The sequence below is a fragment of the Bicyclus anynana genome, chromosome 11 (assembly GCF_947172395.1).
Source record: "Bicyclus anynana chromosome 11, ilBicAnyn1.1, whole genome shotgun sequence".
In the NCBI taxonomy this organism is placed as follows: domain Eukaryota; kingdom Metazoa; phylum Arthropoda; class Insecta; order Lepidoptera; family Nymphalidae; genus Bicyclus; species Bicyclus anynana.
Genome location: NC_069093.1, coordinates 17,032,835 through 17,058,441, shown reverse-complemented (window position 1 = coordinate 17,058,441; position 25,607 = coordinate 17,032,835). Strand labels below are relative to the sequence as shown.

The 25,607-nt window shown below is 37.7% G+C and overlaps 1 protein-coding gene across 1 annotated transcript in view; it reads right to left on the bottom strand.

Moving 5' to 3' along the window:
• The window catches only part of LOC112055372 (uncharacterized), a 41,150-nt gene extending 22,000 nt beyond the window's left edge, over positions 1-19,150 (bottom strand). The window contains exon 1 of the mRNA XM_052884114.1: positions 18,900-19,150. Within this exon, the coding sequence (XP_052740074.1) occupies positions 18,900-18,933 (34 nt within the window). The 5' untranslated portion in view covers positions 18,934-19,150. The remainder of the gene's footprint in view (positions 1-18,899) is intronic.
• Between the last annotated feature and the right edge of the window lie 6,457 nt (positions 19,151-25,607).

Sequence of the window (25,607 nt, the reverse complement as noted above, 5' to 3'; positions counted from 1 at the left end):
GGTAAAAACAGCCATAATCGAGCTACCTAGGGAAGAAGCAGAAAAATTAACGCAAGACAATAAAATAACAATAGGATGGATGAGAGTCCCAGTTAGCCTAGTGGTACAAAAGCAGAGATGCTATAGGTGCCTGGAATATGGACATATTTCCAAAGGATGTCCAGGCCAGGACCGGAGCGATAAATGCTATAATTGTGGAACTGTAGGCCATAAAGCAAAAGACTGCTTAAATGAGACATCTTGCGCTATTTGTAAGGATAAAGGTCATAGCAATAGCAATCACCGAATCGGCTCTAAGAACTGTCCATCTTCTAAACAGCTAGTGCCCGGGAAGCGTATACTGCCAAAAAACGGGGTACAAATGCAGGGAGTGGAGTGCCAGACTCAGTCTTGAAGGTACTACAAATAAACCTCGATAGAACGCGATCTGCCCACGACCTGCTCGCAGTGACTGCAAACGATCACAACATAGACATCGTCATAATTGCGGAACCGAACAAAAAGATAGCAGAAGCCCGGGAATGGCAGACGGACTTGAGAGGAGATGCGTCAGTGGTCTCCCTAAACAAAGAAATTTGCTTAAATGTCGTGACCCGAGGAAATGGCTTCATAGCTGTGAAATTACAAGGGCTTACAGTATACAGCTGTTACTTCTCCCCAAATTATGCCTTTGAAGAGTTTGAAAAGGATATAGGTGAACTGTTTGTAAGTATTGAGTCCCAGCGAGGAGACATACTTGTAGCAGGAGATTTCAATGCAGCGTCACATGTTTGGTCAAAAAAATCTGAAGATGCTAGAGGACGGTTAATAATGGAGCTTCTCGCGAGTGCAGACATGATCATTGCCAACGAAGGAGTAGCTCCGACTTTCCGAAGAGGCGCTAAGAAATCAACTCCAGATATCACCATTGTCAACCCCAGCCTAAGACAGAGAGTATCACAATGGCAAGTACTGGATGATGACAGCTTGAGCGGACATCTATACATAAAGTTCCACATACTTCAAATGGAAATAAAACCGGTATCAAGTTTTTCACCAGGCTGGAGGTTAGATAAAATGGACCGAAATGTTCTGGAAAGTTTCCTAAAGGAAGAAAATATTAGTACACCACTTGAACTAATAGACAGCACCACGAAGGCGTGCGAAAAAGCTATGCCCAAGAAAGGAATACGTAAGAAAGCACCGGTATACTGGTGGAATGAGCAAATAAGAGAGAAGAGAGATTTCTGCACCAAATGCCGGAGAAAATACACTCGCCAGAGACGAAAAAAGTACATAAACATCTCCAACAAAGAGGAACAAAACGACGAAGAAATAAGACTTAGAGAGGAATACAAGTCCGCAAAAATAGCTCTACAACTGGCTATATCAAAGTCGAAAGAAAAACAGTGGAAAGAACTTTGCGAAGAAGTAGACAAAGATACTTGGGGCTTGGGTTACAGAATAGTCACCAATAAATTGCGACGACAACCCCCAAGTCTAAATATGGCACTGATTAGATCAGCGGTCGATGTCCTTTTTCCTATTCACGACGACTTCTGCCGGATTGCAGAAGATGCTTCTCAAACAGTTGAAGTGACTACAGAAGAGATCAAGTCAGCTGCAAAAAGCCTGAAATTAAAAAAGGCTCCAGGGCCCGACCTCATTTACCCCGAAGTGGTCAAAATCGCGGTAGAGACAATCCCGGAAAAAATTAAGGGCGTTCTAGACAAGGTCTTTAAATCTGGCATTTTTCCGTCAGCTTGGAAGATAGCCAGTCTGGTGTTGCTCAAAAAAGCAAACAAACCTGCCGACGACCCAACCGGATACAGACCTATCTGCCTACTAGACAGTTACGGAAAATTGACGGAACGAGTACTCCTAAACCGAATTAAAAACCTACTACCCGAACACGGCGGACTTTCTAATAATCAGTACGGTTTCAGGAAAGGTCGCTCAACCCTGATGGCGGTACAGGAAATAGTACGAACTGCTATAAAGGCGAAGAGTGGTACACAAAAAACCCGAAAATTGTGTGCCCTAATATGTCTAGATGTCAGAAACGCTTTTAATTCTGCCTCCTGGAGAGAGATAGTTCTCGAACTTAAAAAGAGAAAATTCCCTGGGTATATACTAAACCTTGTAAGCAGCTATCTTGAAGACAGACGCGTCAAAGTTAAAGATTGTACGGGAAAAGAGGATGTTATTAAAGTCAGCAGTGGGGTGCCCCAAGGATCAATCCTAGGGCCGACTCTCTGGAACATTCTATACGACGGGGTTCTCCACCTTAAACAGGAAGAGGGCATCCAGCTAGTGGGTTTTGCCGACGATCTGGCGCTAGTAGTTGTTGCAAATACAGAGAAATCTCTCATGACTAGGGCAAACACAGCGCTCCGACGAATCAATGCATGGATGAAGGAAAAGAAGCTTGCTTTAGCACCTGAGAAGACTGAGGCTATTGTTTTTAGCGGAAGGCGGAAACTAGACCCAATAAAGTTTGTAGTTGAGGATATGGCAGTTGCTCCTAAAGAGCACGTTAAATACCTCGGGGTGTGGCTCGATAAAAGCCTCAACTACAAAAAACACGTTGAAGAGGTCGCCAAAAAATCCCAAAACTTGGTCGAGGCACTGCACAAACTGATGCCAACAAGAGGGGGACCTAGAGCGAGCAAGAGGAGAGTACTGGCTTCGGTAGCTCACTCCGTTATTCTCTACGGAGCGCCGATCTACGAAAATGCCATGAGAGTCGAACTGTATCGGAAAAAATTAGAGGCAGTACAGAGGCGGATGGCAATAGGCATAACTGGAGCATATAGAACTATCTCCACAGACGCAGTACTTGTTTTAGCCGGTCTTGTCCCTGTAGACAAACTAATTAGAGAACGCGCGCAATCTTTTCTGGATAAAGAATCGAGTTCACATGAACTACGCGAAAAGACCCTGACGGAATGGGGAACAGAATGGTCCGCGGGCGGAAAAGGAACGTGGACGAGGGAGCTAATTAAAGATCTAAAAAGCTGGCATCAGAGGAATCATGGAGAGATGGATCGATGGCTCACGCAGGCTCTGAGCGGTCACGGAGTGTTCAACACCTACCTCTTCGCAATAGGGAAATCTCCCTCCGAAAACTGCTACTTCTGTGGAAAAGAGGACACTCCGCGACATGCCATATTCGAATGCCCTGCCTGTGACGATCTGAGAGGGGCGACACATGGGGTAGATGGCCACGTAGACTCCGGCAGCCTGATTTCGCGTATGCTGTCAAGCGAATGCGAGTGGCAGAAATATGCACAAATGCTCCGGAAAATAATGATAAGAAAGGAAGAAAAGGAAAAAGAGGAGAAAAAGAAATGGGAAATACCCTAGAGGCAGTTAGCACGATGTAATGCCATGCAGTTCCGTGCTAACTCTGACGATAAAAAAAAAAAAAAAAAAAAAAAAAAAAAAAAAAAAAAAAAAATGTTCTGATAGATCAGTACGGCAGGTATCTAATTGGTTACGTATTTTATATCTATACTAATATTATAAAGAGGTAAAGTTTGTGAGGTTGTAGGGGGTAATTTCTGGATTTACTGAATCGATTTTTTACCAATAGAGAACCACCTTCTTTGTGAGTGTCAAGCTTTATTTTATCCCAGTATTTTTCCACTCAGTTTCGAGGCAACTTTTCTCAGACCCTCTATTTAAGATCAAAGTTTAACAGTCTCTAGCCAACAGTTGTGATGAAACTGTGTGGTATGAAGAAGGTCTGGCCATTACTGGCTTGTCGTCTATTAGAAGTCTCAGTAACAGTAATAAACGCCCCTTACGTTGGAGAGCACGACACATCAGTCTCATTTATCATCACTAGCATCTGAAACTGACCACTGCACAATTGTAAATCATAACTTCATTCAAATTGGAATATATTTATTGAAGTGGACTAAAATAGATTTGTTGTAAAGTTATAAAATATGTATGTACAAATGCGCGTATAAATTATACTTCTTAATATACTACTTGATTCAAAATTATTATGAGCTGTCAAATGAAAATAATTGAATTGATGAAGATAAATGCTTTGTTATACTTTCAAACATTACTTTGTTTGCAAATATACTTCTTTTGTGACTTATATAAAGTAAAATCTTAATATGTGTATGCAGACCGTAACGTGGTTAAATTGATAACCTTACTATATATACTAACTGCACGTTGATTAATATTTATATCTACTTGTAGGAACCTTATATTTTCGTATTTTCTTTAGGTTTACGCCCCGTTCCCCATTGACTGATAGGAGTATGAAATAGTAACACATAGTAAAGTAATATTGCGCATCTAGTATTGATATATAAATATAGAGTCAAAGTCAAAAGTTAAGAGTCAAAATTCCCGTGAAATCTAAGCGGAATTTGCGAAAGAATCGGCGCGCTCAGTCGGAAATCAATCGTCAATGTCAAAGAGATGCCTTTGTTCCAGGAACTGCGGGAACTTTACTCTTTGTTGAAGTTTTTGCGTCCGCAAGTTTTGCAGCGACGGCATTGTGCGGACGTCGAGATAGATAATTGCTTTTTTTGTTGTGTCGGTACAATTGGGGACGTTTTGATAGGCTCAAACAACTCAGTGTGAAGGGTAAAGCTGCTTCGTTATACGAATTAACGCTTATAAGATATCGAAAAGGGTTAACCTTTCGATCTTGACAAAATCTAACGTATCATGGATTTTTCCTGAAAATATTGATTTAATAAAATACTATCCCGCGACATCGTCTGCGTAAAAATCGAAGTAAACTTTCAACCCCTATTTCACACCCTTCTATTTATATTGTTGTAAGTTTTATAAATCACTAGTGACCCGCCCCGGCTTCGCACGTGTGCAAAGCTGATCCTAACGCGCGGGGCGCTCCCGCCGCCCCGGCCGGCCGTACCGCCGCAAACACTACGTCCCGCAATTTTTTAATCTGTAATATCTTCGAAAATATTTACTTAAATCATATGCTGTAATGGACCATAGAGATCTATATTAAATCAACAATGTATTTAGCGTATTTAATTGGGTAAGGATTAATTCTGTACCTATTGGTTAAATCGCTTCGAAAAATCGAATTAATAATTTTTTTGTCGTATAAAGTAAATGACAAAAAAATGTTATTGTGGGATATCCATAAGAGATAGCGTTGGGTTCAGCCTGCGTTTGCTATGTAAGCGGAAAAAATGTAATTGTTTACGACATCACATTAGAAACCTCGGAAATAACAGTATTTCTCCACTGTTTAATGGATGTTATTATACATACAAACCTTCCTCTTCAATCACTCTATCTATTCAAAAACCTTTCAATATCCGTTGCGTAGTTTTAAAGATTTAACCATACATAGGGATATAGGGACAGAGAAAGCGACTTTTATACTATGTTGTGATGATATCAAACTTCCGCGTGGACACAACCACGACATTGTTAATGACGATAATGATGAAATAGTTTAACTATTTCATCATTATCGTCATTATCAACCCATATTCGCCTCACGGGTGAGCTCGAGTCTCCTCTCAGAACGATAGGGGTTAGGCCAATAGTCCACCACACTGGCCCAATGCGGATTGGCAGACTTCACACACGCAGAGAATTAAGAAAATTTTCTAGTATGCAGATTTCCTCACAATGGTTTTCCTTCACCGTTTGAGCCACGTGATATTTAATTTCTTAAAATGCACACAACTGAAAAGTTGAAGGTGCATGCCCCGGACCGGATTAGAATCCACACCCTCCGGAATGGGAGGCAGAGGTCATATCCACTGGGCTATCACGGCTTCATCTTAATTTTACCTATTTATGCATACCGCTGAAACTGTTTCATAGGTATAAAGAGGGTCGGTGGGAAGCGACTTTGTTTTAGACTTTGTTAAGATAACGCCTGGATAACTTTGTTATGGGCTTTTAGAAAGTGTTAGGATAATATCTTGTAGTGTTTGGTTCATTTTGAAAACTCTATATCGCCACAGTAAAATAATTAATAATCACGGCACCATTTCTCAACTTTGGTCTATTTCGCAAAATAAAAAAATCGGTCCTGCTATTTGAGAAAAATGCCAATGTTATAAATGCAAAATATGTGAGTTTGTAGGCGTGAGGCACAGTACGCGCACGTGCCGCGCTGATACCGGTAAGTTATGGCGCGTGTGCTACGGGAATTACTGTTACGTGAGCTCATAGCTCTTTGGATTTAGATTGAGCTGTTCTTTGTTTACATGAAAATCCCCTGAATTACATTACGCAAAAGACTTTGGTTTATACCTCGGAACCCAGTTATAGGGAATGGATTTTTTTTCATAATTTCTAATGCTAAAGCTAATGATTTTCATCTTGTTTGGTCTGAATCGGTTAAAATGTTTAAATTGCTTGTAAAGTTTGACAAACGCTTTTATGTCGAAGATGATCAAATAGTTTGTCGTTTGATTGGACAAACACTTTAGGGAGTCCCTAACACACACTTTTGGATGTTCATACAATTTTATATTTCACTAGGTAACTTTATAAAGAATTTGTCGATAATTTGCACAAACGTCAAAGCAATCAAAGAATCCCAAAATAATAAAAACTCCATACAATCAAGTCTCTCATTAATATTATAAACGCAATGCTAATCAAATAGATAGGTACCCAGTTTGTGCCAAGCCCATATCGAAGCCTTATACCAATTTCCGAGATGGCTTCATCTCTCTGGCTCGGATTCAAGGAAATTTTCTTACATAATTTATTTAACAAGAAAATGATTAAATGGAGTATTCCGATCGTGAAGTCAAATATCAACGGGGTGGAGTCTTATTAAATTTTTCTCGTTTTAGGATACCTAGAACGTAGGCACACTCGCCTAAAAGCAATTTAAAATTTTACCTGAGCCTGTATTGCTAGAGGCCCAGTGGCATGAAGATTCTCTTTCTACAAACGCTAACGCTTCGAAAACTAACAAAAGGTATTGGAATGACATCCGATCGACAACTTGATCACGACTTATGTCGATATCAAATGTCATTCCCATACATTTTTTCATTTCCGAAGCGTTAGCGTTTGTAGAAAGAGAATTGACGTCACATGGCTACAGGCCCTGTACTTTTAAGTTGTTGAACTACCTCGTTGGTTCATTGGTTAGACTTTGTAGCTTTGGATCACAAGTTTCTGAGTTCGAGTGGGGCTATGAAATATTGAACTTTTCTTTTGAACAAATTCTCAGTGGGTAGCATTCTTATAGCGGTAAGTTGGTAGCGTTACACCCCCATGCCTCAATGAGCACGTGAAGCCGTCAGTCCCGATCATTATCATCCCCCTCTTTCTCCCAATCTTTCTAAGAACTGCAACCCACATCGTGGTGGGTCTACGCTCCATACTATCCCCCGTAAAACAGCCTGCCTTAGGCCACTCATAAAGACTGATAAAGATAATAATGATGACATACTACGTTGTTATACTCACTTATTTCAAATAAATTTAGTTTGCAAGTACTTTTGAGCAGTCACTCATTGATTGTACTGTTTAAATTTAATAATAATAAAAAGCTTTCACAACTATATTCCATTCATTCAAATATAGCACATCAATCCACTTCCCAATATAATAGAAGCGATAAACTGTACAACGTTTGGGTACAACGAACCGTAAACTCCCCAATTTGCTCAGTGCAGTGTAACTAAATGTCCCAATACAAAGTGAGATTGCTTCTTAAGCGTGCAGTCGGGGTGCATCTCTAATACTTTGCGGTCGAATTCGGCAAGAGGTTGGAAGCAGGCCAGGTGCGCTGTTCATAGTTCTGTGCAACTCACTGTCAATGCTGTCATTTCGCTTCAAATGAGGCCGACTGTACTGTACACATTGTCACTGTAGACACTACTAGTAGATGCGTTATACACCATTTATTTGTAGTGTCTACAAAAACTATAAAACTTTCAAATAAAACGATATTTTTTACTTGATGACCAAAAACGCATAAAAGTATACTGTAAATTACTCTACTTACTGTCTTAAAAACACCAAGACTTCATAAACTATCGCCAGTTTATTAATCTGAAATCTCATAATCATACAGTCCATAATGAAACAGTCCAAGTTTCAGTTTTCTTTTAACAAAAAAGGTAAGTTTTAATAAAGAGTATTCTTACAGTAAAACTTAAATCCAAATGTCTTAAAGCAGTATCAAGCGTGTCTTATTACTTAAAGTTGCAGGTATATTTGTTATGCAAAGCCAGCTTAAGCGCAAAGGCATGCTCTCAGAATACATCTGGAATAAGCTGGGATTAGCGGCGACCGTTTGATTAACGCGCCGAGCGAGTCAAATGTTGCAGCGGTTTGTTTGTAACGATTGTAGCGAGTGTTACGTTAATGTATCAGCTCATAGTTATGTATCCCTGGTACTTTTTAATTCTAATTATGACTGCGCTCTCACCTGTTGCTATTGATGGTGCACTGAAATGGTAGTTAGCGTGCTAACTACCATTTCAGTGTAGAGCTGTGATAGCCCAGTGGATTTGACCTGAGCCTACGATTCCGGAGGGTGTGGGTTCGAATCCGGTCCGGGGCATGCACTTCCAACTTTTCAGTTGTGTGCATTTTAAGAAATTAAATATCACGTGTCTCAATCGGTGAAGGAAAACATCGTGAGGAAACCTGCATACCAGAGAATTATCTTAATTCTCTGCGTGTGTAAAGTCTGCCAATCCGCATTGGGCCAACGTGGTGGACTATTGGCCTAACCCCTCTCATTCTGAGAGGAGACTCGAGCTCAGCAGTGAGCCGAATATGGGTTGATGACGAATGCACGTTATCGTACTGGAACGATCAATAATTGGCGGTACGTCTCTTGCGATATGGCAGTAACTTGTCACCATGCAAGTCTACCATTGCACCAATCCGTGCAGCGAAACGAATAACTTATTAGATTTTATTTTTAATTTTGTGTCATTTTTCAACCCAACCCAAGTGCCTTATGAACCAAAGACATCTACATCAACAATTGGATAAAAGAGGTAGTTAAGTTTTATATTACTTAATTAATTTTGAAGACTAATAAGAAACTTCATATATTTTAGCTACTAAATATAATATACTAAATTGATTTAATATTTATCGATCCTAAGGCAATACAAAGTTTGCCGTATCGGCTAGTAATACTATAAGCGATTTAACTCTTATAATAAAATTGGTATAAATTTTCCGCTATAATGCCCCCAAATGATTAGCGAGGGTCGAAAAGAAAACCGTTTAGGAAATTCGCTTTGAAGATGTCGAATTAATTTAGAGTTTTTCATTCGCCTTTGTTAAATTTTGTTTTCCTTATATTTTCTTGGACTTCTAAACTTTATTTAGCTTTCATCTCGGGAACGCCGAGCGTTTAACTTAAATATGATTAATATTTGTTTTATCAAGGAAATGTGATAGAGGCTGTGTCGGCTTCTGTGTTGTGCCTCAGTTCAGTAGCAGTTCTGAAGCCTTATCAACTTGTAACCTATACTAGTACCTTTATAACGAAGATTGTATTGTGTTACTCGTATTATACGTGATATTATATATGTCATTATGTAGGTTATACATAGTTCATTGTAGTAGACGTCTCGTGTTTTCACCCACGTAGTTCTCGTTCTTGTGGGAATACAAGTAAAAGTCTATGACAATCACTAGTAACGTAGATACAAGCAAAGCCAAGCGAATTAGGTTTCAGTGCCGTAAAGAAAAACGGCCATGGAGATCGGATGAATTGACTCTATCCCCGCACATTCTCCCAAGTTAACGCACTTTTATCTTACAAGCAATTATCATATATCTTCAGATGAAATCGTAGTCAAGATTATTATGAAGAAACATGTTTGTCAAACTTGCATGTCAACTTGACTCTTTCATTACACAATCAAATTGTTTGACAAACACTTTTGATTTGACAAAAATGTATTGTTTAGTTTTTAAAGTATTTTTCAGATGACAGTTGCCTTATGTCGTTCATAATACGTACTATTATCGTGAATCGCGGCTAACTTTCAAGAGTGAAACGAACCGTACCCACGCTATCTGAAAAACACTAAAGATGAAAAATTATTAAATCGAAAACCTCTTTCATTTCAAAGTTGGATATGGCTTCGGGAATCCGATCCGATTGACCTCTCTCAGCAATTGCCCGTTAGCTGACTCCGTGAGAGGAATATGAAGGGCGGGGCGACTTACGGCGTCTAATGATACTTGTTCTTACGATATTGTTAGCTTGACCTTGTGTTATGATCGTGTTTATGACCACGATTTGTTCAAACTATCTTCTGAGAGTTGAATGTATAAATACTAATAGGCTATTTCAAGTAAACCTGATAATAGTCTTACTATTTGAAATCAGCTAATTAAATATTAGCATAGACCTAAAAAGATTGATCTTTAAAAGTGGTTTTCGGAGGGTTACTTCGAATTTTGAAGAACTGTTTGGTAACTAACATGATTTCTCAAGTTATCTCGCAGAAAATATAAAAAAATTGTTTTATACTAGGACAAACAATCGAGGGTCTGTACATTTGAAAACTGATTCTCTCAAAGCCACCTAGTAAAAATTACCAATTATATGGGCATGATTTGACAAACTTGCAGCTTTCAGATTTTTTGTTATTCAATGATAAGTTAGTCCTTGACTAAAATTTCACCTGATGTTTTTAAGCAATGCAGTATTCTAGGAGTAAACGCCACAGACTATTACACCAGTAATAGTAGCAGATTCTTAATTCTTCACAATCAATCTTGACCTTTTAAAACCACTGTAATGTCTGCATATCACTACATAATATAAAACAAAGTCGCTTTCTCTGTCCCTTTGTATGCTTAAATCTTTAAAACTACTCAACGGATTTTGATGCAGTTTTTTTAATAGATAGAATAGAATGATTGAAGAGGAAGGTTTATATGTATAATAGCCATCCATGGTTCCCACAGAATTTGTGAAAAGCTGAATATGCGGACGAAGTCGCGTCCGCTAGTCTTCAATAAACCAATATGAATTGACAAACGAATTGGTAGGAAAATCTAGGTGCTATGGATTTAAATTATTGCCATTAACTGTGTGAAGTGTTGATTGGTCGGTAACGAGCAAATGTAATTTAGTCGGATGATTGCTAACAGATGTGGAGTGTAATCCGATCATCATCAATATCATCGGATATTGACGCAATGGGTATAGCTGGAAATTACCGTGATTTATAATAATAATAGGAATTGTTTGCGAATTTTCTTTCATCCTGAAGGCAATAAAACAAAGCCTAGAAAAACGAATGATTAATTACCTAATTTACTGGTTTAATTTAATTAGTTTTTGCAGGCTAAGTGATTTTTGATGAAAAATTCTTTTCTAGCTCGTAGTTGGTGCTTTGTTGTGAAACCAGTGAGCAAAAACCTTAATTTTGCAGGTATCTTTAATTTATAAAGAAGAACTATACAAAGGGTAAACATAATGTTTTCAGGCATTTTCTACAATTTAATATTGCCCAATATCGAGAAATTTACTCACGAAAGTGCGCCTTAACGGTTTTGAAGCTCACTGCAGAGGATTTGTTTTAATGTAGTTTTTTGTCTCTCTTTTCCTGTCAGGGTAGTTGTTGCGGCTCGTTTGGTTCGCGTGCGGAGGGTAGATGCGGAAACTATTTTAAAAACTGTTCGTAACTATTCCTTTCACATGTTTTCGGTAGGTTGGTCTTGTGCCTGTTGAAATTGTAAAAACGTTGCAAATTGCTGAAAAATAAATATTTTGGCTTTACACACGCGGTTTTTCAACTGTCTGCTTTTGAAGACTGACTAAAACATCATTATTATCACACTTTTAATCATCTACAATAGTTCATACAATAGATCATCGTTATAGGACAAGGGACTGGAGCTTATGCCCACCATATCCCTGAGGATGTAGCGCGGTGTTACGTTTTCTCTATGTTACATCAATTTGGATCGTTGGAGTGAAAGCCTGGACACAAGCGATATGTAGTAAGGTTGAGGCTTTTGAGATGTGGGTTTACAGGCGGTGCGCAATATTGTTGTGCTGCAAAGAATGGGAAAGCCAAAAAAGGTTCTGCAGCAAGTTCAAAGGAGTAAACTCGAATACCTGGGGCGAATAACGGCGAATTATATTGCGAAACTCCAAATATGAGCTGCTTCAGCTTATTATCCAAGGATAAATAAAAGGAAAATGAAGTCCTGGTCGTAGACATATCGTAAAGTGCACATCTTGGCTCAAGATACCAGATATGGTTCAATATGAGTACCCGATCACTGTTTCGGGCAGCAGTGAATAGTGTTAAATTAGCCTTCATCATCATCATCATCATTAACAGCCGATGTTATGTTGATGAACAAGTTAGCCTGAATGATTAATTGATTACTAACATCCGCTAAGAGATGGCACGTACAGAAGAAGATCTATTACTGTCAGATGTAACTGATAATGACCAGGTCTGATGCCGTACCCATGATGACCCATAAATAAGTCGTCATTTTATTTAAATTGATGTAACATTTATGTATTGTACGTAATAAGGTTCATCAATACCGAAGTAGCACCACGTAACGTGAACAAAATGACAAAATACGGTAGAATTTATGAAAGTTATAAATAATATCTGTTTAATTATCGCGCGGCTGAATAGGCTTCATTTCTGTAAAAGTTACAACATTGAGGCCATTTTGTTCGGCCAAAGTTATAAAAAGTAGCGCAAAAACCGCAAGACGATCTAAGGACCCATTTATAGGGATCATCTATATTATTGTGTTAAAGGTGCTCGCACATTACAATCGTGATAACTTGATAATTATGTAGTCAATTTATTATCACTATCAACCTTTTCTAACAGGTTTAAGCGTTCTCCTTATATGAGTAGGATATAGAGCATGAAACCACTATGACACTGCTCCAATACGAGTTAGCAGGCAAATATTATTATATAACTTTGAAATTACTAATGTTAGTTACATTCAGTTTGAGTTAAACAAACCATAGTGCACTCTACACAAGTTACTCAGCCAGCCAATATCATCATATTGAGTTCGCAATCAAGCGTCTACTTAATACAGAATAGTTCAAATGTTGATTATTATCTGAAATTACTATTGCCCTTTCTTTGACGCCTACTTTTAGCCTACAACTTAACTATACTTCAGCCTTTCTTGATGAGTACTGTTTACAAACAAACAAATTCAACATGAGGGTATAAATAACTATTCGTTTCACACCTAATAATAATTAAATTACTCATCAAGCAAGGCTGTAGTATAAACTTATTATCTCCTTATCACACCTAAGTATGGTCGGCACAATATGTTTTCCTTTTCCATTCTCTTCTATCATTGGGCAACTTATCTTCTACTACTTTCACACACACATTCTCTTCTTTGTATTTCTTCTCATCATCCTTCCACTCGCAAATAAAAATATACGTAGCGTAATTCTTTCATCTGAAATGGCCTTCAATGTGAGTACAGACTTATGTCAGCGATAAAAATAAATTGAAGAATCAAAACCTATGTGAGGGTCGAATGAAATGTATTGTGCGTCGTAACAAATGGCCCCACAAATAGTATGTGCTTGACTTTATCAATAATATTAAGTAATAATATTTATTTTGAGGGCTATATTTTTGGCCAACGACTTTACAAGAATATAAAATTGCTTTGAGCACGTTTTGCTTCTTAATTAGGTACTTTTTATGTCTCGTATCTCTATGCCATTGATATTTTGCCGTTGTCTCTGAATTTATCTTGAGGTCTCTGAATTCACTTAAAAAAATAAATAATAGATAAATAGTAACCCGACTTTGAAATTTATAGTCTCCGAAATGTCACGGTTGTTTTTTTTTCTAGTTTCGTAGATTTTGTGCAAAATATAATCCAACACAAGAAATATGCAAATATACTTATAATATCTATTAATTGCAAAATACAAGTGTGTGCAAATGCAAAGTGAACTAAAATGTTCTAAAAATAAGAATAATATAGCTGTATTATTCTCACAAAGCCTTAAGTCAGAAACTAAAGATTGCAGCAAGGAATATCGTTCCAAATCTTGGTGAGAAAACTTTCTCACGAGACTTTTATTCAATACATTCCAGATATTATATCAATTTTTATTATGTAACAGGTGCAGGTATACATTATATTATAGGATTGGGCATCAGTCAAGCATTGGTGGTAAAAACGACGGAGATAATGAAATATGCAAAGTAAAGTAATAGTAATAATTAGTATACCTAATGTCATGTCATCATCATTCTGTTGAGCACGAGTCTTCTTTTTGCGAGGGGTTAAGCTAATAACCACGCTGGCTCAATGCGGATTAGCAGACATCACATACGTAGAGAATTAAGAAAATTTTCAGGAATGCAGGTTTTGTCGCGATATTTTTCCTTTACAGTTTGAGTCACGTGATATTTAATTTCTTAAACTGAAAACTTGGAGATGCAAGCCCCGATTCGGAATTCGAAACTACGCCTTTTGAATCGAAGGCAGAGTCCATAATGTATCCACTGGGCTATCACGGTTTATACCTGATGTATAAACTAATAGACAAGATAATAAATTTCCACCGAGCATCCAGCACTTTAGATCGGATCGCGCATCAAACGACGATCGTATCTGAAATGAAACTCTGTTGGCGACGGAAGATGCAGCGGCTGTGGCCGTTTTAGTTAATGCTTTACTATATATGTATTTGTTGGCAGTATACTCTGGCTTCCCTTCGAATTGTAACAGACTGTCATACAAAATTTCTCAACATATTATTAGTAAGGCTATGCTAATCCTCATGAGACTAGCTATCGGACATAAAAATCCTACTGTCAGTTCCAGTTCATACAAAGAACATACAAAATACTTTATAGTATTTTGATAACCGGGTGAACTTCGTAAGCTCAAAATTAAATTTTGATTGTAAATTTACAAGTGGTATTGTAGCCCCATTATAGAATAACTGAAATTTTATGGCAACAATTTATAAAAGCATGGATCTAAATATAAATGTATGTATAAAAGCAAAAATTCACGCATCACGAAATCTCAAAAATCGCTTGTAATTCGCCTAATCGCCTAGAAAGATGAAATTTTGCAATTAAGTAATTCTCGTAATACTCAGAAGACGTTCGCTAAAAACAGATTATATGATCGGATTAATGTCTAAGGGCAGAAAAAGTAGCGGGCGTCCCCTAGTATTATAATCTCAGATTAAGATTATTTTTAGTAAACTCAGGAGCAATCTTGAAATTATTGTCTAAAATCTGGCAATAGAAGTATATACTTTTACCCTCATCTATTATTCATTAATGATAATAAATAAATGATAGATTATATTCAAAGTGAAATATCGTAAATAGTTTGCCAAATTAAATTGCTGCCACACACATGTTTCATACATAATCTAGAAAACCGTGAACTAGATCAAAGACAATAGGCTTTCATTTGACGACTAAATAACTGATGAGGATATATAAATAACATTACTCAACTGTTTATATCTGGCAACCGTACAGTTGCAGTGTTGTGTGTCGAAGCAGGCAATCTTTACGATAACAATCCTAGTGTCGATTTTTTTAATTAACCAATGAATGAGGTAGATTAAACAAATTAAAAAAAAAACCATTTATTCGGCCGCAATTTTATTAGGCAACCCAACTTAATTGTAATGTCAGAATGAAAATTTGTTTGGGATAAGAAATAAATGATAGAAAATATGATTTATTTCTTATCTCAAATAAATAAACGTTGAGGGTATATATTCCTAACCCCGAATCTGGCTGGTACGTGAGCACTCTAACTACATGGAAATCAAATTAAAAGCTAAACAGACAAATTGCTATCAAAAGTTATGTACCGGTAACTGCTTCAAACTACTGAATAAACACTGCACTAGTAGTTTGTTCAGTATAACAAACTACGTATCGCCCAATTTGGAAATTTATTGAAATTTACCGAATCACTTAAAAATTTCACTGGAAATTTTGAACACGATCCGAGTTTGAACAGTTCCGGAAGTTTTGAACTTAAATTTTGAAAAACGTGTTGTAAGCCAAATTGAATACGCGAATGTGTACGACAAGATTGAAATTTCACTGTTGCAGTTGGAATTGTGTGGATCAAAATAATTTAAAACTTACTCGTACAAATTAGGTATTTGCTACACTCAAAAATAACTACTTCATTGATTGTTTTCTAATTTTTAAATATTTAACAGACTTCAAAAAAGAAGAGGTTCTCAAGTTGATCGGTATATTTTTTTATGTATCATCGTATACATCGATTACTCGAAGACGCACTAAACAGATTTTATTTTTTTTTTGTTTCAAAGGGTATATGGTATGTGGTTCCATATTCATCATGACGTTAGAATCTGATGGTGGGATCTTGAAGGAATCGAAAGGAACTTAAGAAATGTACGAGTGACTAGTGTGTTCGTAAATTTTTTCATTAGGTATTTTAAGGCACTACAATTTCATGAAAGTTTGGAATCGATTTGATGATGAAGCCAAAATACAGACGAGGGAACCTCAACGATTTACATAAGTTACCTGTGTTTGAGCTTGATTAATTTGTATTGAGGAGAACTTTCCATCTAGATCAGTTGTGACTGTCATTACTTAAGGGTGTGTTGATTGAAAGACCAAGGACAATTAAGGGAACTCCTTATTGATTTACAATAGCTACCTTGTGTTTGGGCTTGATTAATTTGTATTGATGGGAACTTTCCATCTAGATCAGTTGTGACTGTCATTACTTAAGGGTGTGTTGATTGAAAGACCAAGGACAATTAAGGGAACTCCTTAATTTTATACACGTACGCAGTAGGCATCTATATATTTTGAAAAAATACATTCGACTTCAAAACCTAAAAATGTAATTTAAACTAAAAAGCGAAAATAACAACATAATATTTTTATATGTTCTACCTGTTGATTAGTTTGAAGACGGTGCTAAGCCGCAATTATATGTTAGTACACTTTTGAGAGTACCACGTATCATAGTTACTCTCAAAAGCGTAGCAACGGCCGTATCAGCTGTATCAATGTTATAGGCTACATCTACTACTAGCTACGAGCTACAAGAGTTCAGTGTGTAAACTTCTAGGCCTTACTTACGCTGAAACTTTCAGACCTTACCTTGCCTACGCTAAACTTAAACGGGCATCAAAAGTTAACAAGACCAGACCATTTCAGCATACATCAGTTAAAACATTTTAAGGCCTGTTTAAGTTGAACATTCGGCGCAGAAGGTTTTCCAATAAATTTAACAGAGCCCATTTAGGACAGGCTACACCGCAGGTTACACTTAAATATTTTCAAGGTGATACCTATAACTGTGAGGTTTTAACGAAATTCATTCAGTTCAACCGTCATCCATCCCCACAAAAAATTACCCGTTTGGTGTTAAGTGGTAAAACATCGTCCATAACAGATCAACAAGCCCATTTTGTCAACGCGCTGCCTCACGCCTTTCTGAATACTTTTAGCCGCGTGTGCCTGTAATTACCGCGAACACTTTCAGACTGAAGCAGCAATGTCTCTTGGCAGTAGAAATAAGTACGTCGATACTCATTCGGGAACATGACACTCATAATATCACCATCTTAATCTACATATCATATAAGGCTCTACTAAAAGTATTAGTAAATAGTATACTGGAGTAGGATAATTTAAATGGCCACGAAGTAAGGATTTCATTTGTTAATGAGATAAACTGTAGAGATTTTACATCACGATGTAAATGCGGAACTCTTAAAAAATCCGGTACAAATTCAAATTAACATTTGTGTACAGAGATTGCAGTAGTAATATTGCATTTCTTTTGTGCTGCTGACAAAGGATTTGCTCGTGAATGCAAAATTGCGCTTGTTTTTTAAGTGCTTTTTTGGATAAATCTAAAGTAGGAGAATGAAATTCAATATTTTGAACCCAACAAAATTCCTCGTTAAACTGGACTCGCAGATTGATATCCTGTGAAGGAAATAGATATGAAAAAAAAGAGTTTATTATTTACACATTGATAGTGTGTGCAATCTAACGCACGATTGTCTAAAGTGCATTTGATTGTCGTTTCAAAGATTATGTAGGTAGGTATCTACTTCATTATCGATGCTAGAGAAAGCGGAAACCGGAAAGTTTCGAATCCTTAAAACGGTTATCCACGGTAAATTGGGTAATTTGTGACTCCGTGGCGCAGTGGTATGCGGAGTGGACTTACAAGACGGAAGTTCTGGGTTCAATCCCCGGCTGAACCGATTGAGGTTTTCTTAATTGGTCCAGATCTGGCTAATGGGAGGCTTTGGCCGTGGCCATCCTACCGACAAAGACGTACCACCAAGCGATTTAGCGTTCGGGTACGACGTCGTGTAGAAACCGGAAGGGGTGTGGATTCCATCTTAGATTGCATCGTCACTTACCATCAGGGGAGATTGTAGTCAAGGGCTAACTTGTAAAGAATGAAAAAAAAATCCTTTAGGTTTAATGATGGTTATCTTTAGCAGAAACGTAACTGTTGAAAAATGTTTCAGTAAGACATCTTACAGATTTCTAACATTAGAATCGATTCAATAAATAGTTACTTCCCTGTAAGAAATAAGTTTGATTGTCTTTAAAAAAGGTTATTAAAGACGGTAGGTACAATTTTTTTTCAAATCTCCAACGACATTTTATATAATAAAATCTTTGCAAATCTCTGATTGTGAGTCGTGTTACGAAAATACAGTCTTCAGAAAAAGTTACTTTCCTGTAACTACTTACATACTCGTCGACATCTACCCCCACAACTCTTAATAAAAACCTCTTAATTCTTCATTAACTTAACTTCATTAAAGTAACCGTTGTAAGGTAATTAAAAAAAAACTTACATCATAAAGAAGTAGCAATTCAGACTTATTACTTAATATATTTTGTTTGCTCTAAAGCACTTACCGATAAAAAGTCCGAAGACGAGAAGAACAGTCATCTTGAGAGGAACTAAACGATCTCAACACACTCGGGAACGTTCACTTATTACTTCACATCATAAATTCATAAAACACCAGCCATCATAGCACTCGGGTACACCAAAAACTCCATCCGCAAACACTAAGCCATTTACTTGTGAGAGAAACCTTTACGAAGTTTCGCAAAAAATGTTCCAGCGGAGCTCTACAGGAGACACGTCCGTTCAGCGCGGATGCTGCTACCCGACTGCGGGTCAGGCAGCATCCTTGCGCTCGCCCCACCCCTCTCCCCTTATCACGATCCCGTAATTAGATAAATGTCATTGCTGTTGTCTGTGTTTTTTTGCTTTTCCACGGAATTTTCGTTCGTAATAGACCGTAGTGGAGTCATTTGTGACTGTTTATTCTGTTTATTCGCCCCGTGCGGGCATTACCGCCCCCGGAGTGCGTGTTAGGTGCTCCCGGAATGAAAAAATATAGCCGGAATTGGGTGCTTTATAGGATTGTCACTTATTTCCAAGATGTTGTGTTGTTTTTGGCTTTATTAAGCGAATTGTTTGATCTTCTTTTGTAGATAATCGTTCTTTTGTAAATAATAACAATTTAACAATACATTCATTTGGCTGACTCTCATAAATTTTATTGTATTGTAAGTACATGCAAAGGCATTTTAGAGGCTTAATATTAGTAGAAGATCCGTGTTAGAAACGACCTTCATCCATCTGTTTAACGGATGAAAATTTCCTAGGACAATTATTAACTATCATTAATGATAGTTTGGCCAGGAATTTTTGAGGTAACCTACTCGCAATATATTTTAAAATGTACTAAATCTATAATCTTCCTAAACGTATCTCGAGAACGGATGCACTGATTTCACTAATTATTTTATAGAATACTCCTTAAAGTACGAGGATGGTTCTTACGGAGAGAAATATTTAAAAAGTCTGAAAAAAAAATCTATAAGTACACCCATACAAACAATTCGTTAGGGTTGGGGTAGGGTAGGGTAAGGTACGGTTTGGGTAGGGGTAGGGTAGGGTACCTAAATCTGTAGAGAGGTCAATTCTGTACATGAAATATATTTCCAAAATAAATCAGCGAGTGATTAGTGACCGATACTGATGCCAAAAATGCAATCAGTAAAACTTTTGTCTGTCTGTCTGTCTAACTATCTGTATGTTCGTTATAGAAGCAAAATCTACTCGACGGATTTTAACTAAACTTGGTACAATAATTATTCTTCATACTCCTGTGCAGATTATCGTATACTTTTCATCACGCTACGATCAATAGGAGCAGAGCAGTGAAGGGAAATGTTGGGAAAACGGGAGAAGTTACTCCACTTTTACAGCGATACTACTGTAAGGGCTAGATTTAAGAGGTCTATGGGCGGACGACGTCGCGGGCGTCAGCTAGTTCACTAATAAAGTATTGCAATGCAAGTCAAATATATGGGTAGAATAAACTCTTCCAAGTGAGCCCGTCACCATTTTAGATTGCATTGTTACTTTTCATCAGGTGAGATTGCAGTGAAACCTAACTTGTCATTGATTCAAAATAAAAATGAAATATGAAATTGTTGTATACATTTCAAAATCCACTATAACTACGAGTACAAAAAAACAAACAACCCGATCGGTTTATTAAAAACTTTATAAAAAATTGGGTATTACAGCAGAAAGCAATGCCAATATTTTAACACAACGAAGCTGTAAGGCTGTATTTGCTTTATTTTCAGTGGGGAAAAAACTCAAACCAATAGGATGCCAAAAATGATAGCTGTGAATACCAACCACTTCATTGTGTTCATAGGAAACAGAGGACGAGGGAAACAGTGGATGTGGCTTATTTGTATACATTGTATACGTACAGACCTCCTTTGTTAACATATTTCCATCTAGGTGTGTTTTACTAGCCGACGCCTCGCGGTTTCACCCGCGTAGTTCCTCTTCCCGTGAGAATACGGGGATAAAATTTAGCCCATGATACTCACAAATAACGTAGCTTTCTAGTGGTAAAATAATTTTCATAATCAGTACAGTAGATCCAGAGAATACCTCCTATATTTATTTATTTATTTATAACAACTTTATTGTACAAAACAGAAAATAACAATAGAACACATACATTTTTAGGCAAAAGGCGACCTTATCACTAATAGTGATCTCTTCCAGGCAACCTAAACATAAATAATCTAAACATCCTGTCAGATGGAAAATGTTATGTTAAGTTGGTGGTGATGGTGGTGGTAGGTATACAATATACATGGCTCGGGGTGCACCTTAGGCAGTGGTCATTATTTTGAGCATCTAATAGTGATGGATATAGAACCAAAAATTAATCAGCCTTAGCTCGATAACCCAGCCATACATCGTGATGGGTCTAGCTTTATATACCCTCTCTTATAAGAAAGCAGACTTCATACTGAGCCATTAAATATGCTGATAATGATGATGACATAAAGGAAAAGACTAAAAACTTGCATCACCATGTTTCTCGTAAAGTCGTACATCTGCACAACTGTGGCCTGTTTACGAACGTTGTTGTAATTAAAACAAACTTACACTCATTTATGTTATGTTCGCAGCGGCAAAGTTTCGCAAAGTTTATCAGTAAACTTGCCGGGACATAACCCGGGCCCCCGGGGTACGAACTAGCTACTTTCTGACTCCGCTGTTATGAAACTATAACGGGATAATACCTGTATCTTTTAGTTTCTTTACACTTAGCTAGTTTACGGATATAGGTAATATGGGTTGGTTCTTCTTTCTAGTCTTAACACACAAACAGATATAGACAAAATGGAAACGGGCTTATAAATCGTTACTTGTAGAATAACTAAAGATTTATTGAAGTGATAACTTCCTATATACATAACGGTACATATATATATCCCTATATCAATAACGCGTTACGGCGGCACTCTGTCTAGCTTCCCTTTTTCTCACGCACACGGCAGCAGGTTAAAGTTATCACTTCTGTGGAGATGTCCCGAGATGCACATTGCACAGGTTTTTGTTACAGAAACAGGGCTTTCCATCGTTTTCGTTAAGTTCATTGTCATGTTTTGGAGGACAATATTTTTCTGGGTTTTGAATTTTTATTTTGTATTTGTTCTAGATCCTATAAGAATCCCTGACAAACGACCAAATTGACGAATAAAACCAGATTACCTGACGACCTCCGCATTAGGCAATGCGCTTTTAAAATAACGAAATAGGTAAACTTACGAATAGTCCATCGAGGCAGTTATAAATAAACTGCTTCACCACACCGTTCCACCTCCTAGTCCACGTATAAATAACATAATGCCACATTGTCAGCGGAGATTTCGCAGCTGCTGGTTAAATTGCCATATTTCAAATTTCCCGCCGCGAGTGGCCACCGGTATCTGCGCCATTAATTACGGTGAGAGCTCGATGTGACACAATTAGCCTTCATTCGCACGGGAGTTTTTTTAACGGACGTTAATAAAGCGTTCAAATACAACAAATGCATTCCCAAGTATAGGTTCACACGACACCTTTGAGCAGTGTTGCATTTTCAATTTTGGGCACTGAAAATAGATCTTTATTTAACTTCATACTGTTACGGAGCTGTTACTATAATTAATTAATATTTGAACGCTTTTTTAACGTTCGTTAATAAAACTCTTGTGCGAATGAGGGCTTATACTACAAGTACGTCGAATCATCTGCATGTTACTTTGCCTTTAGCGTATATTATGGAGGCTATACGCAACTAACAGCTGACGCCTACGACTTGCTGTGTCAACCACCAACTAAATCCCACAGAAATGAGAGATGAAAGAAATATAAATAACAATGTGATGTAATTTTAATTTTGAATTGATTACCTTAAAATCTATGTTAGGAGTACTTATGTTAGGAGTATCTCTGCGTGATCGAATTAGAAATGAATAGATCCACAGAATAACCAAAGTCACCGACGTAGCTAAACGAGTTGTGAAGCTGAAGTGGCAATGGGCGGGGCACATAGTTCGAAGAGCCGATGGACGTTGAGGTTCCAAAGAGACGACTGGGATGGCGAACCCGCACTAGTAAGCGCAGTGTTGGTCGGTCATCAGTCATCAGATGTATCGTGATGGACGACATGGATGCAGGTGGCTCAGTATCGTAATGTTTGGAAGTCCCTACAAAAGGCCTATGCAGTGGACGTCCATCGGCTGATGATGATGACCTTAAAACCGACACAAAATGTTACCTCCCCATACCTCGTATCTTCCAAAAAATAACTATAATTATTTAAAAAACCCGATATGATAGCCGATAAGCGCTGGAGATGTAATTCATATTTCCATGTCCGCTTTAGAAATGCTCTAAAATACGTTACGTAAATATATTCCATACTCTACGTTCTACTCGTATATTCAAAAATGTTTTTTTTTCTAGGCTCCTTATGGGACCTCAACGGCGTCATCGCGGGGTTGGGCGAGCGCAGAAGCATCGCCTGATGGGGCCCGAAGGCATAAGCAGAGTAGATGGGCGGAACGACTCTCTAAGGGCGTCTACTCGACTGTGTCTCGATGAATCAGTCAGTCATTTTCATCTATACTTCTATACTAATATTATAAAGAGGTGAAGTTTGTAAGTTTGTCACATTTTTTAAATGGGGTAATCTTCGGAACTACTGGTCCGATTTCAAAAATTCTTTAAGTAGAATGCTACATTATCGGGGAGTGCTATAGGCTATATTTTATATTGGTATCATATATATTAGCCAAGTTAACACAGTTTTTGTCATACAGGTCGGACCGAAAATCCTCTTAAGCAGACTTATTCGCATGCGCTGCCTTAACCATTGTGTAAAATTGAAATTAATGTATGGAAGCTTTATGTATCTTTAAAAGTTCTACAAAAAAGTCTGCGACACCATATATCTATCTTCTATATATTAGAAGATATAGTACCTTTTGTTTTAAAAATTATTAATTTTATATACTTAGGTTTGCGTCATTATTTATGCTACTTAACTTAAATCCATATCAAAATAAATTATTTAATAATCACAAGAATATTATGGAGATAAGATTTGCCCTTTATAGTATGTTAATTAGTTAAATAGTTTCGGAGATAATACAAAATTTCTAAAAGACGCAGAAATTCCGCTACATGACGCCCCGCGATTTCAATTACGTTGTTCCCGTTCCCGTGTGAATATGGGTATCAAACATAGCCTATGACACTCGCAAATAACGTAGCTTTTTATTGGTAAAACAATTTTCCAAATCGGTCCAGTAGATCCAAAGATTACCTCCGACAATCACACAAACTTTACCTCATTTTAATTTTAGCATAAAGTCTCTATTTCCCTTTGTCATCGCACCGACCGATTTTGCTAAGGGTAGGGGTAAGGTAGGGAAGGTATAGGGTAGGGTAGGGTAGGGTAGGGGTTGTGTAAGGGTAGAGTAGGGGTAGGGTAGGGATAGAGGTAGGGTAGGGTAGGTTAGGGGTAGGGTAGGGTAGGGGAGGGGAGGGAATGCTTAGGTTAGGAATAGGTAGTGGTAGGGTAGGGGTAGGGTAGTAGTAGGGTAGGGGTAGGGTAGGGGTAGGATAGGGGTAAGGGTAGGGTAGGGCCTACCCCTATTCTAGCACTATCCAAGGGGTAGGGAAAGGGAAGATTACGGGTAGCATAGGGTACGGGTAGGGTAGGGGTAGGATACAGTTAGGGTACGGGTAGGGTAGGAGTAGGGTAGAGGTAGGAGATCGATACTGAAGCCTATTTTCTATTTTTTGTCTGCCTGTCAGCCTTTTTTTTGATCACGCACCACGCTTAAACTACAGAATGAATTCAAATGATACTTAAAACGATTTGAGATCATAATACGTAGAAGGATAATAGGATACTTTTTGTCGCGAAAACAAAATCAGAAATGGGTGAAGTAGGGGTAGAAAGTTTGTACGGAAAGTCCTTAATTTTTCTAGGTCCATTAGTAAATGTAAAATTATAAGTGGACTATTTATTAGGTATAAGTTATAAAACTTGCAAAATAGAATGTGAAAGAGGGGTTGAAAGTTGACATCGATTTTTACGCGGACGAAGTCGCGGGCGTCCGCTAGTACATATTATAAAACAGATGTTAGCATTCTTAAACCATATCGATACTAAATATTCAGCTAAAGAGTCTGCATGATTGGTTATGTAAGCTAATCTCAAAAACTAATGATTCGAATTGAAATATATATTGAAATATTTATCGTGAAAGGCTATATCTATTTAACATCAGGCTAACACCAATAGAAATGGAGCTGCATTGAAAAATGTGGCAAGAGGGGAAAAGTATCGGGAACCCTTTAGAGAACTTCTGTTGTGTGCGCTGCGTAAACGGTTAAATTTTTTCTTTTTATTCTTTACAAGTTAATTTGATTGATTACAATCGCACCTGATGGTAAGTAATGATGCAATCTAAGATAGAAGTGAGCTAACTTGTTAGGAGTAGGATGAAATCCACACCCCTTTCGGTTTCTACACAACATCGTACCGGGACGCTAAATCGCTTGGCGGTACGTCTTTGCCAGAGGGTGAAAGGTAGAGCCAGACCTCGATCAATTTAGGAAACCTCAATCAGTCCAACCAGGAATCGAACCCAGGACCGTCTAGTACAGCGGACTGCTTATAAATGTTGTCAGACGAAAATCCCCCTTTAAAAGTTCTAAAAAGCTTTGAAATT